At 46.9% G+C, this 12367-nt stretch overlaps 1 protein-coding gene across 3 annotated transcripts; it reads left to right on the top strand.

Annotated features, from left to right (window-relative positions):
* Nucleotides 1–535: 535 nt before the first annotated feature.
* LOC144144593 (uncharacterized) lies at nucleotides 536–10607 on the top strand. 3 transcript variants are annotated; one of them, XM_077676095.1, is made up of 5 exons: nucleotides 536–632; nucleotides 3280–3844; nucleotides 4673–4717; nucleotides 4890–4934; nucleotides 10010–10604. In XM_077676095.1, exons 2-5 carry the CDS (start codon nucleotides 3290–3292, stop codon nucleotides 10283–10285), a joined length of 921 nt encoding a protein of 306 aa, XP_077532221.1. In that variant the 5' UTR covers nucleotides 536–632; nucleotides 3280–3289; the 3' UTR covers nucleotides 10286–10604. The 3 variants fall into 3 exon arrangements, with proteins under 3 accessions (XP_077532221.1, XP_077532223.1, XP_077532222.1); XM_077676096.1 differs by having other exon boundaries at nucleotides 545–625; nucleotides 10010–10607; XM_077676097.1 differs by lacking the exon at nucleotides 4673–4717 and having other exon boundaries at nucleotides 10010–10599.
* The last annotated feature ends 1760 nt before the right edge of the window (nucleotides 10608–12367 follow it).

Here is a 12367-nt window from a genome sequence, read left to right on the forward strand (position 1 = left end):
CTGGAAGAGGCACTGACTGGGGCCAGCTGGGGCGGTATCGGCGGTATTTGAAAATGTCCCTTTTGCGCTCCTTTCATCGTGCCATACTTCCGGTTAAGCAGTTTGCCGCGCTTGCGTTACGTCACCTCCGATTGTTTGCTTTTAGCCAATCAGGGCTCGCCAAGCCAAAGGACAAGTCGTTTGATGATTCAAATGGTGCAGTGTAACCTCCCCGTTATGCCGCAGGGCAATCTATCGCATTTACAAAAAAAAAAGATTCAATGTCTGCTTTGTTCCGTTTTGTTGTCTTGTGCCACGCGTGTGGCGCGAGACGCTGCCTTGTTTAACATTATGACGTTGACGACCACACAAAATTTATTTACGCGCTAATGCTGATATACTTTTATACCTACTGTACAGTGTTTTTTAAATATAAGTTACAACTTTCATTAGCTCTAGCGAAGAAAAAAAAAGAAAACAGTTTGTTTTTGATAGAGAAAGCTAGCCAAACAGAGCCGCTACTCCGACTGCTGTCGAATCCAGAATCGCGGCGGCGGCGGCGGCGGCGGCGGTTTCGTTTCATTTCACGCGGCGTTCGCGGCCAAGTTGCGGGACCGCCACCCGGAAGCAGCTCTTGCACCGTGAGGTAAAAGGTATGCCCCTGTGCCGTAATTAAGCGTCGCAGCAAAGACGAGACAAAAAGAACAGACCGCCAGCGCTGGTCAGCGCTCGTCCTGTGTGGTCAACTTCTGTTCAGTTTTTGCTGATCTGCGTTTCACTGCTCGTGCAACGACGGAGCACTGTTGTCACCCAATTTCTTTTTTGCTCTTGTGAGTGCCTTCTAGCGTATAAGCTATATCGCACGAATTAAGACTGACCAGCGTGGTGCTCGTAATGAACTACAACACCATTCGTGCCGTCAGTAAGCTAGTACAGCGGGGGCCGTCATTTTTAAGACACCAGCCATGACGTGGGCTTGAAAAGTTCTTCCTAGTTCAATTAAGGATAAGCCGCAGGTGGCCGTTCTGAATGGACGTCCTACAGAGGTTGGGGCGACGCCTTTGGGGTGGTGGACCCAGATAGGGCGAAACGGGTCAAGAGGCTCAAAATTTGAGCCCAAGCAAATGAACTTTCTACGTTGTGCTAATATTTCTGCCGTGCACTAGCTTGTCGGTTTCATTCCCGAGTAATATGCATATCTCCAAGAAGGAACCGGCAGACCACTTCTAATTCGACCAGTAGGAAGCTTCTAGCTTTGCTCATGTGAGCTGCCCGGGTCATTTCTGCATTCAACGTCAAAGAGCGGCCTTTTTAGATTGCGACAATAAACTAATTTAAAATTTCTGCCGCGGAACGCCTGACATCCATAATTACCTCTTCTCATTTATTAGAACCATATCACTTTTAAATAAGTTATTGCTTCTTCAATGTACTGAAATTTACGCAGTCTGCAGCGTATTGTGTTCGGAGCCCATGAGAGAGAGGACCGACCCATTCAGCAGCAACAATGGAACTCTTTCTTCCCGACAGCCTTGGAGCACGCACTCCACGTCAGGCGCTCTCGCTCACACTTGTCAGAGTGGCCAGCGGCCCCTACATCTCCCCTCTTAGACCATAACAAAGGTGTACGCTCGAGCGCTGTAAGTTCAGTCTTTGCGGGAGCTGGACCACTCGGCCAGATCTCGTGCGGTAGCTGCCTGGAGACCACACCGAATCAGGAACAGAAACTGTCCCAGAAGTTGGCGATCTCCCAGTACTCTCTTCTTCCTCGTGTCCCGTCCACTCTTCTCCCTCGTGTGACGCCGAGTCCTGCGTTGCGTCGGGCTGGAACCGTACCCAGTGGCGGCGGTTTCTTTGCACGACGCCCCTTGGTGTTTCGCCCGCGAATGAACGAGTCCTTTGAGCTGGGCTGAGGAGTTTCGCCGGGCAGTTTAGGTCCTTCACCCATACACGGTCACGGGCTGTTAAAGGCGGCAACGGACTAGCGCGGTGTCGAGAGTTGAATGCCTTGGCTTGTTGGGCTTTACAGGCAGCATCCCTATCCTTGAACTCCCTATGACTTGGGGTATGTGGGCTCAGGCGTTCTGGAAGACAGGGAAGTCGTGTCTGAAGATTGCATCCCATCAGGAGCTGGGCTGGGGGAAACCTGGATGGTCCCGGTGTATCATGATAGGACAAGCTTCTTTACCACCCATACCGTGCGTTCCGCCTCCCCGTTGCTTTGCGGGCACCACGGGCTGCTGGTTTCATGGCGAAAACCATTCGTTTGAGCAAACTTTACAAACTCGTTTGATGAAAATTTGGGTCCATTGTCCTTCCGAACGACATCAGGGATCCCGTGCCACGTGAAGCAACTCTTGACCGCATTTATTACTGCTACGCTAGTCGTGGAAGTGATGGACACTACTTCGGGAAACCGCGAGTAGTAATCTACGACGACGAGGTGTTCACGGCATTTGCAGTGGAATAGGTCGATCGCAAGATGTTGCCATGGACGTCTCGTTGTGTCGTATTTGAAGTGGTCCCAGAACCAGGGTGACCTGCCAGTGAGTGCAAGGCCTGGCCTTTAAAGGTGGACACGTGTAATTCTGCCGTTGCTCGAGGAGAACTAGCCGTTGGCTTGTGCACATTTTATGCTGGGTCACACAGCAGCCATTGTGCAGCAGCTATGGAGTATTTCGAGAAAAGTGGAATGTGGTAGCTGACGTCCTGTCCCGCCTTACCTCTTGCACATGGTGCAAGATGCATGTTAGGCATGTGCAAATTTTATCTGAAACAGGGCATGTGCAGTGACATTTCGTCGCCCTTGTTGGCGCAAGTGAAACGACACAACAAGTCTCCGCCCCCCCTCTCTATCAGTGTGAGGGCAAAACCTTGTATTAACTAAGCCAGGCAGTTCACGGTAACACAGGTTATAAAAGTAAGAGCGCCCATGGATTGCCAGCACTGGAATGAAAAACAGAGGGGACAGTTGCAAAAAGATAGAGGAGCGCCATCCTTGCGGCTTTGACAGAGAATTGCACCGCTTGTGTAGAAGCTGTTATTGAACAAGCATATTGCGCAAACAGATCGAAGAATTGTCTCTATTCTATTGTGACATTAGCAGAGTCGAGCTATATTCTGCTCCCATTTCTAATGCTTGCATTTTTCGCATTGTTGTTAAGCTCAGTGGACAGATAAGGGTGTAGTAATTTTCAGCCCTTGTGCTGCGAGACTTGAACGCCAACTCTCTCTCTCTCAAAAAAACTTTTTGTAATAACGAGTAACCAAATAATAAGTAAGCACCCGCTGCACTTGCAGGGGGAGCCAAATGGATGTGACGCCTTCAGAATCGGGCTGCGACAAAAGCACCGGGCCAGAAGACCCTGCGAAGATGCTTGACGCCCTGAACACTTGTGCTGAGGGGGATCGGGACTACAAGTTGTTCTTCGAGCCGAGTCGCGATAGGCTGAAGCTGCTTCACAGAGTGCTCCTTTTCACAGATCGGGATGGCAGCTTCGAGCGCCGCGCATCCCAGGCTAAAAGCAAGGAGGAGATCGCCGAGTGCATCCTTAAGGATCTCACGAGACTCAACTATCAGCGGGCTAATGAGTTCGCAGCCTTCGTCCAAGGTGCGGCCAGCGTCAGCGACCAGAAGCGCATCTGGACACTCCTTCTGGAAACAGCGGAGTATGTGCAGAAGAAGCGCAGTTGTTCTCGTCAAGGGAAAAAGACTCACAACCTGACCTTTGAACCACCTGTGACCTCAACCCCCCTGCAAAGCGGCTTGCCACTGGAGCCATCGGCAGAGGTCGAGGGGCCTGATCGATTGCATCGTCCATCTAGCGGGCGAGGACTAAAGTTTCCAGCTTCCGGAGAAAAGACGGTACGTTCTTACTCTTCTGCAGATCTCTGGAAAGCAGCAGGTTTCTGCTGGTTGTTTCAGGCGATTCAGCACAGAAAAATATCCCGGGCCATCTCCACTAATGTGAAACCTGGGGCGAAGCATGCAGTGTAGAAGTGTATTCTTGGTGCCTCGGTGTTTTTGCCAACAGAGGTGAAACCGTTGGGAGGTAGAAGCTTTTCTGTAAAAGACTCTTGCCTTTGAAGCACGAAGCGCTCCAGCGCGAGGGGTAAACGAGTGTCCCGGTGTTTTAGTACTGGGAGTACATGAAATGACGATTATGACGACGCGAGGAGACTCCAACACCCCAGCCCCTAAGGGGGCTTTGCCCCTAAAAGAGTTACACAAAGGAGACGGAGAAGGCCGAGGGAGTCATGCACAATGATTAAAAAGCGGCTGCTAACTAATCGAGCCGAGCCGTACTTGTGTTGTGTGGGTGCATGTATAATGTATGTGGGGGACTCAATTGCAGGATTGCTTTTAAAAAGTTGTGTCCAGGTTTGTGACGATCCCACATTTCACTGCACTTCCTATACTTACATCTATCCCATGTTTGACCAAAGCTTCAGGCTATCTTGAGGCTTTAGTTAAAAGAGTGCATCGTTCCGTTCTTGCAATTAAGCTACTCTGTTAAACCACTAGACATCTTGAATTCTACCCATACTCTTGGCATTGTGTCGCTGTATGCTCTGACAAATTCAAACGAAGGGGAACCTATTTTTATCTCCTTCAACTTTCTTCTTGTTTTTTTGTTTGTTTGTTTCCATTCGTTTAGTGCACTATGCTTCTTACCACTGATCTTTCATGCAGCCTGCGTCGGTGTCTAGAAGCTCATCTCCTGAGCAGCTTACCACTGTAAGAACATTTATCGCGGCTCCCATAAGTCCTCTTCTTTCCCGTCGTGTTCTATTTCTGTTTTGGCTGTACTCTTCTGTGCAATTTTTTTTCCAAGTCTTTTTTTTCCCCGCTTTCTTTTTTTGCCCTTGTTCATGACAGTCCACTTCTCACCGCTTCTTCTTGCATGCAGGTGGAGTCACGGACGGGATTCTCGTTTTCGCATCTAGAGCCCACTGTGAGTATGCTTCTCGCGTTTTGTGAATACAGTATAGACTCGCGACAATTCAAACTCTGATAATTCAAACTTGGCCCGCTATGTTTCCAGTGTATTTTAAAGTGGCTCAATTCAAACTGCTCCACTGCGTAAATTCGGGTAATTCCTACTTTTTGCTTGTCGTTGCCAGAAAACATCTGCTGAATGTGCCGCTTCTAACTCCACATTTGCAACCTTTAAGCTTATTGCTTGGATCCGCAAGTTTTTGGCCAGTGCAGAAAACTCTCGCAAAAAACTGGCTTCCCCTTGCTGGCATCAAAAACTTCATTTTGAACTGCAAAAACAAAGCAGCCGTTCATTCGTGATGTTTTTTTCTTTTTCGAAGCGTGAGCGCCATTTCAGCATTGTGTGCGAATATTGTATTGTCAAATATATATGAATCTTTCATTGCAACACAACTTGGTATGTTGCCCCGAGTAATATTTATGAGAACCTCTGATAATTCAAACAAAGCCCCAATGTCCCTTCGAGTTTGAAATATCGCGAGCCTATTGTTGTAGGCCAGGCTTGCACAATAGACGCTTTGAAGTTCGTATGGGTCCGTGGTTTGCTACCAGCGTGAGACAAGTGTGGTGGAGCCTGTTTCCTTTGTAGTGCTGCCATCTGCTCGTTCCCATGAACAAGACTGGCATTATTGCGATTACTGTCAGATCGCTGTGGAAGACTAAAGAGGTAGTTCTCTTGACATATAGATGTGGCTTGAAGTATGAATGTTTCCACTCCTTGATTCGAACTTTATATATTACTTGGGTGATCCACTCGTTGCCAGTTAGTACAGGTGCCCTCGTGAGTAAATGGAACAAGGATTTGGGAATGTCACAAAATATTTGCCTTCCTGGCTTTATGACTGCCATTACCCATTTACAGGAAGCTCCGTCTATTTCGGAGGACTCTTTTAAACGCACACCAATGGAGCCAGGCAGTTTGTGGAAGAAGAAATTTCTGTAAATTTACAAGACCTTGTTCCAGTCGCTTTTGACGGCGCCTGTACGTGTGTGTAAATGTTAAGCCGTCTGCAACAGGCGTCCGTGTGCAAGAGATGCCGCACAGACATACATTTTGTGTTTTGCCCTCCTGCATGCATCTCTGGTTTGCTTATTAGGCTTTCAGGTTAGCTAGCATCAAGCTGCAGCCATCTGTCGTTTATGCCCAATCAGTGGTGTGAAATCATCTCCCCTAAAAATTGGAATAGATACCTAGGCCGGGGAGGGGATTGAATTGCCACAGCAGCAGCTTTTTTTCTACTGGGAATGTAGTGCGAGAGCACTACTGCACTGGAATGGGTGACAGTTGCAACTTGCAGGGTCTCATTTTTTTGCCCCTTACCGTATTTGCATCATTCTAACGCACCCCCGATTGTAATGCGCAGGTAAATTTAAGCAGGAAATTTGGCAAAAATAATTTGACGCCGATTCTACCGCGCAGCCATGACACCACGTACCTGGCAGAAGACGTTGTATTTGACGTGTGCAACTGTGGCAGCAAAAATCACTTGAGTTTCATAAACGTGCTTATCCAGCTCCTGCTGGAAATAAAGCTGGAGTGGGGAATATTGGAAGTGTTTCTGATTTTAAGTGCCGTGACCTTTCTAATTTTAGACGTGGCATGCTAGTTGCAGCAGCAGAAAGTTGTGCTACAGATAACTAAGGTATGCCCGTTGAGGTATGGGTGTGCCAAAATTTACTCACGTGAAGCTGGCGGATTGTTTTGATTGGGTTGATTTGGAATTTGGGCGGAGTTGTATAATGGCCGCTTTAAGGCTTATGTTGGTTTTGAGCCCGGTTATAATGCGCACACAAATTGGAAGGCTACTTTAGCAAAAAAGGATGCGTGTTGGACTCGGGCAAATACAGTAAATATCCTTAGCTTGCGACACCTGTGCTTGGCTGTAAACAGTTTGGTAGTGCTGCTTCGCGTGAGGTGGCTAAGCCTAACAGGTGGCTAAGCCTAGCTAAGCCTAAAGTCCCTGCTAACTTTAGTTTATGGGGTTGGGGGGTAGATGCGCATAGGCAGTGTATTGCAGCTAAAAAGAGCTGACTGGTACGAAGTTGGTTCGTGGCGACTTGTAGTGAATGACGGAAGCACAATTTTCAAACCAAGTGTAAAATATCAACTAATGTTTCTTCTCGCAGTTTTTTGACAACATGCCTTGTGGGCCACTGCAGCTGTAGTGCGGCTGAAAATTTCATCGGTTAGTCTCTTAGGCGGACGAAATTGGTGCCTTGACTTTTATCGCATATCGTGGCTACGCAGTGTCATCAATTTTCATAGCTACAGGAGAAGCTTGCCAATCACTTCAGGGGACACTGAAGTGAAATTTTTCACTCCTGTTTTGTCCACACGCTGTGTAGTTGCTTAATCCATCTAAGCATTTGTTTTTGCTATTTATCCAAAAACTTGTTTTTTTCAAAACCTCTAAAGACTAAACCAGGAACGCGTGGAGCCTACCTTACAAGTCCTCTACTTCCTTATGTACTGTCTCCCTGCTTCCTTACTCTTCAAAATACTATTGATGTCGGCCTTTTTCACAGTCAATACCATTTTTTCAGTTGTGCAGTTGCAGTTTATGCTGTATGTGCTGGAAATGGTTAAATGATGCCCTGTGAACTTGCCAATGTTGTTGTCACAGATGACTTTGCCAAAGTGGCAGGGAAGTTGGTGAAAGGAAAGTAGTCCTTTCGAACACGGTCCCTTTGCGTGCAAGAGTGCGTGTCCGTTAGCAAAGAAAACTTAAAACCTGGCCTGGTCGCTGTAAACATTAGCCGAACCGAATGATGACATTGTTTACCGCACACTTCTGTGTCCCGAAAAGGGGGCCATGAAGACAAACTACAAGTTTGGCTCGTTAAAATGGTGGCTTTGTACCGGTAACGACGATGTCAGTTTTATCGCAAACTTCAAATAAGTAAAGACATAATAAAGAAAAAAATCAAGCAGTGGCGACTCCCTGGCCACTTTCCAGTGATTTCTTACATCACAGAAACTTGTTTGTGCGATATGACTGGCTGACCGTAGTGGGGACTCTAGTTCCATTTTATCATATCACTTGGATGCTAGCGTGCAGTTAACACGCTGATGACTGTGGTTTAAACTACAGGTTTTAGAGCTACTCTTGGGAGCGTACACCACTGACACACACAACAGACACAGTGAAGTTACCCTGGCTCGATTACGGATAGGGCACAGCCATGCCACACACTCCTACCTGCTCACAGGGCCTTCAAGACCTCTGTGTACCAGGTGTGGAGAGGCCTTATCTGTAGTTCACATACTCATTCAATGCAAGGCACTTCACACAACACGACGGAAACACTTCCCACAACTGTATAGACTACACATCCCGTTACACCCAGCCCTTTTCCTCTCTGACCATCCCATGTTTTCTGTACAGCATGTTTTTAAATAATTAGCAGAGGTAAAATTTTTGGAACTAATTTTATGCCATGCCTAATCACAACCTGGCCTTCTACACCAGCCATCCTTATTGTCTTTTACTGATTTTGCTTTCGTTCTTGTTGAGTGATCTTAGTGTTTAGATCTTCATCCTCCATACATAACCACTGTTTTGGCGCTCTTTGCCCCAGTTGGCCTTGCATTATAAACATGCAATCATCATCAATAACTGTTTTCATTGCTGGGCCATACTAAGCCACTCGTGCCCATAATACGGCACTGTAGAACGAAATTTAGAAGTTTTTTGACATTTCGTGCATTTTCAGGGGTTAAAAATGTGTTTCAGACGATGGAATGGATGGAGCTGAGTGGGTTAGCAAATGCCAGTTCTCTCAAACTGAGCAAAGTTGTATTAAAGAGGATAGTCTGTTTTGGGGTACTTAAATGCGAAAATTTTAAACTTTCTGTCTGTCTGTCTGTGTGTCTGTCTGACTCGATGCAGCCACCTGGCCAAAGGGAAACAAAAGCTGCGCAATAGTCTTACATACCCACAGCCAAATCTCAACGTTTTATTTGTTTAATAAAAACAAAACATTACGCAAATATAAGGCAGAAAATAAATACATAATTGATACTTAGTGGGGCTCTTCGATTTACAGTCTCGGATTCACCGCGGATAGTCCGAGGGTAGTCCGAGGATTTCCCGAAGCCATAGGGATACATGGGAAAATCGAATGCCGCACTGCTTCTCAGGTAGTCCGCGGGGAGTCCGTAGCTGTAAATCGAAGAGCCCGAGTGTTACGGATGCTTGGTTTTTGTGAAATGATATACCACATCCAGTACAGAAAAAAAAAATCACTCCGTCGCCTGCTGTCACCCGCACCACTATAGGTGGTATTCATTGAAAAGTTTAGCAGTCAATTTCTTTGCTTGACAACTCTGTAAACGGACATGGCTGCTGTGCCACGAACATGGCGCGGCTTGTGCCACTGCACCCGCACACCGAAGAAAAAAACCAGTGGCGTGCGATGTCTGCTCCGTTTCAACCTGATTCTCAACAGTGGTGTCAACAGAGATGTTATTAATTGCACTCACACTGGACTCGAGGCTTTATTTTGCGTTCGGGGGGTAGAGTTTGGAACGTCCAATACAAATCATGTGCTTAGCACGGACAAGTACCGCCATCCCGTAGAGTCCAGCCCGACGTAACCAGTGACGGCGCACTCACATGGTTGCCTGCATGCGTGCCTCCCTGGTGAATACAAGCAACAGCTTCTGGCGGCATTTTAAGAAATCAAGCGGCAACAGTTACAAAAGGTTCCACTAGATAGCTTCCACGTTCTGCTTGAAACGCACGTGGAGAAGGGCAACGTGGATGTAGCCTTGATTCACGTGCGTCTCCGCCATACGGCAGCGCTGGCATTGAGGCACCCACGGTGAATTTAAATTAATTTGAGCGTACATCTAGTGTGCTTAGCTTGGGAGGAACAGCATGGAGCTGAGCGGGAAAGCAAAGGGAGGCATTTACTTGGAAAATGTCAACGGAAGACTTCCGTCTTTCGTCGACATTTGCAATGAAAGGAGCAGATATGCGGCCAATTGTTTTTTTGTCTTCGCGTTAAGGTCTGCAACCCTTGGTGCAGGTGATTTGTGCAGGAGGCAGCCTGGCCAGTTTGGGCGAGCCTGGCAGCGGCGACACCGGCTCCAAGGTGTCGCAGCGCAAGCAGGTCCCCGACCAGAAGCTCTGCGAGGATGTGATCGAGGCAGCACGCGGCCTCTGTCTGCATGCCGAGTCGCTAGTGGAAGACGTAAATTCCCGTCTGGCAGCGGATGCTGCCCAAGGTCCCAGAATCGATTTTAGCAGCACTGCCATCAAACGATTGTACGATGCTGTGGTGCACTTCGAGATGCTCGAGTGACGGGCAAATGCCGTCTGTGTGTCTCCTTCAGCTACGCCCTACCTCCTACCTTTTCCTTTTTTTTGTAAATATGACTGATAAGTTTGTTTGATTTCAGTCACTTTTCTTTTTTTTTTTACCTCGCTCCTTGGGCATAGAGCTTCATCCTTGTCGGCCGGTGTTGCTGGCACTGCTGTTGTCAGTCCACTTCTCGGTGTTTTGTTTTTGAACAAGTAAATTATATATAGATGTTCACCATTTTTGGTTTTTGTTTCGTTTCATGGACACGCTGTTTTTAATTAGTTTTAATGTACGTTTTAAGTTTTTTTGAGGAAATAAATACATAAACACCTACACTTGTTTTTGGAGGTTTTCTTTGAATGGCAAGTGTGTATTCTGGTTTTAGCGTTGCTGTTGCTGTGAAATGCACATTGAGAGGCATCAAAAATGGCACATTTGCTCATCAAACTTGAACAGCGACGCGAGGAACATGTACACAAATACAAGCGAGCAAAATATTTTTGAGTCCACACAGCAACTGCAAGTTTCAGTTGCGATTAAGCTACGATTACTTTTGGTGGTTATAGTAATGCACATGCATTTTCCCAGGCGTTCTCGGGTTATGCGTGCCCCCTCTGTTCTGTAAATCACCCGAAGTTTGACGAAGAGGGAAGTTAATGAAGCGAGCTGCTGTGGTACCGAGTGTCGGCTGATCAAATGCAGCCACCAAAAGAGAACCGGTACTATGCTTTCGAGCATATATCAGGTTTTTTTGTTTTTTTCCAGTTTATAGAATCTTTTTCGGGCTCTTTGTATCTTATTGTGCCTGCAATTGACACAGCTTCTACAGACGTAAAAACTTCTACAGAGGTAAAGTTTTTCACATGGAAGCAAGATTGATTTCATTTTGCACTCTGCCTCAATCAAAGTGCTTCTACATCAGGAATCTCCTTCAGTGCGTTCACTGCACTCAACCGCAAAAATGAAAAGGAGAGCTTTGGCGGTTGTAGCTGCTTGCTTCCACAGCTTTACAGATCACGCGTACATTGCTACCATGATCCCCTAAGCAGCCATTTTCTTCAAGTGGTTCCTTGGCAGCATGTGGTATTCAAGTAATTTTTGGTTCGTTGCACTTGACGCCACCTGCATTACAGCCGGCCTCAACAGTGAACTAAAGGTGAATGGCAACGTGTTTGAACTCGGGTGATGCCTTTCAGGCTCTCATAGCTAAGGTTGCTTTGATCTGATGTAAAACTGCCGTGACCCTCCCAATTGATACCATTTTTTTTTTCTAGCGTAAAAGCACGTCACTTTGTGGGAGATGTAGAAACTGCCACTTTATTGTGCAGTGAATGGCAACAGGCAGTTTGGTCACTTAGTTTCTGTCCCTAATACTAATCCCTCATTTCTGATGCTGGCTGCAAAAAGGGGCGATAGCTTGTTTGCCCCCATAAATTTTTTCACTGCATTTGTGTATAGCAGCAGAACACAGCTGAAATTGAAACACTGGTGACCGCTGGTAATAGCGAGGCAGCTTGAGAGGTCTACTAAAAAAGACGTCGGAATGTTTACTATTAGGCACTTACCATTTTCTTTAGGAAACACTTTGTCGCTGGGTGTAGATGAAGTGCATAATGGCTAATCGCCCCTTCTCCCGGCAAAGACAAACGTGTGTAGCGTGTAGCCGGGCTCAACCAATCTCGTGGCCGACATGATGCAAATACACTAGTATTCACATACAACAATCATTCGCCTGATTTTTGTCCTGCCACCAGGTAACAATATTTTACAAGACCTGCCAATCTCCATTTGGCTTTCGTGATTTGTGATGCAAATCGCAGGGTGGAGACGTGTTTGGGGCAGACCGCCCCACCCGCTCCCTGTTTAGAGCGCAGCTCTAAACCGCTTCTGCAGTTTTGCATCGCTGTCGGCCTCAGTGTAAACGAGTGTACGAAAAGAACACCGAAGATAGACAAAATAGAGAGAGCAGGAAAGTGGAAGAGGAAGGTATGGCAAGAGTGTGAGGAGAAGGGCAGTATGCCGGGGGTGGCTTGCGAAACGTTCTGCCAGTGGCGGCACGCTACAACAGAACTTCAGAGTACA

Source organism: Haemaphysalis longicornis, unplaced genomic scaffold (assembly GCF_048455015.1).
Source record: "Haemaphysalis longicornis isolate Haplotype H1 unplaced genomic scaffold, Haemaphysalis longicornis Haplotype H1 scaffold_7, whole genome shotgun sequence".
Taxonomy (NCBI): Eukaryota; Metazoa; Arthropoda; class Arachnida; order Ixodida; family Ixodidae; genus Haemaphysalis; species Haemaphysalis longicornis.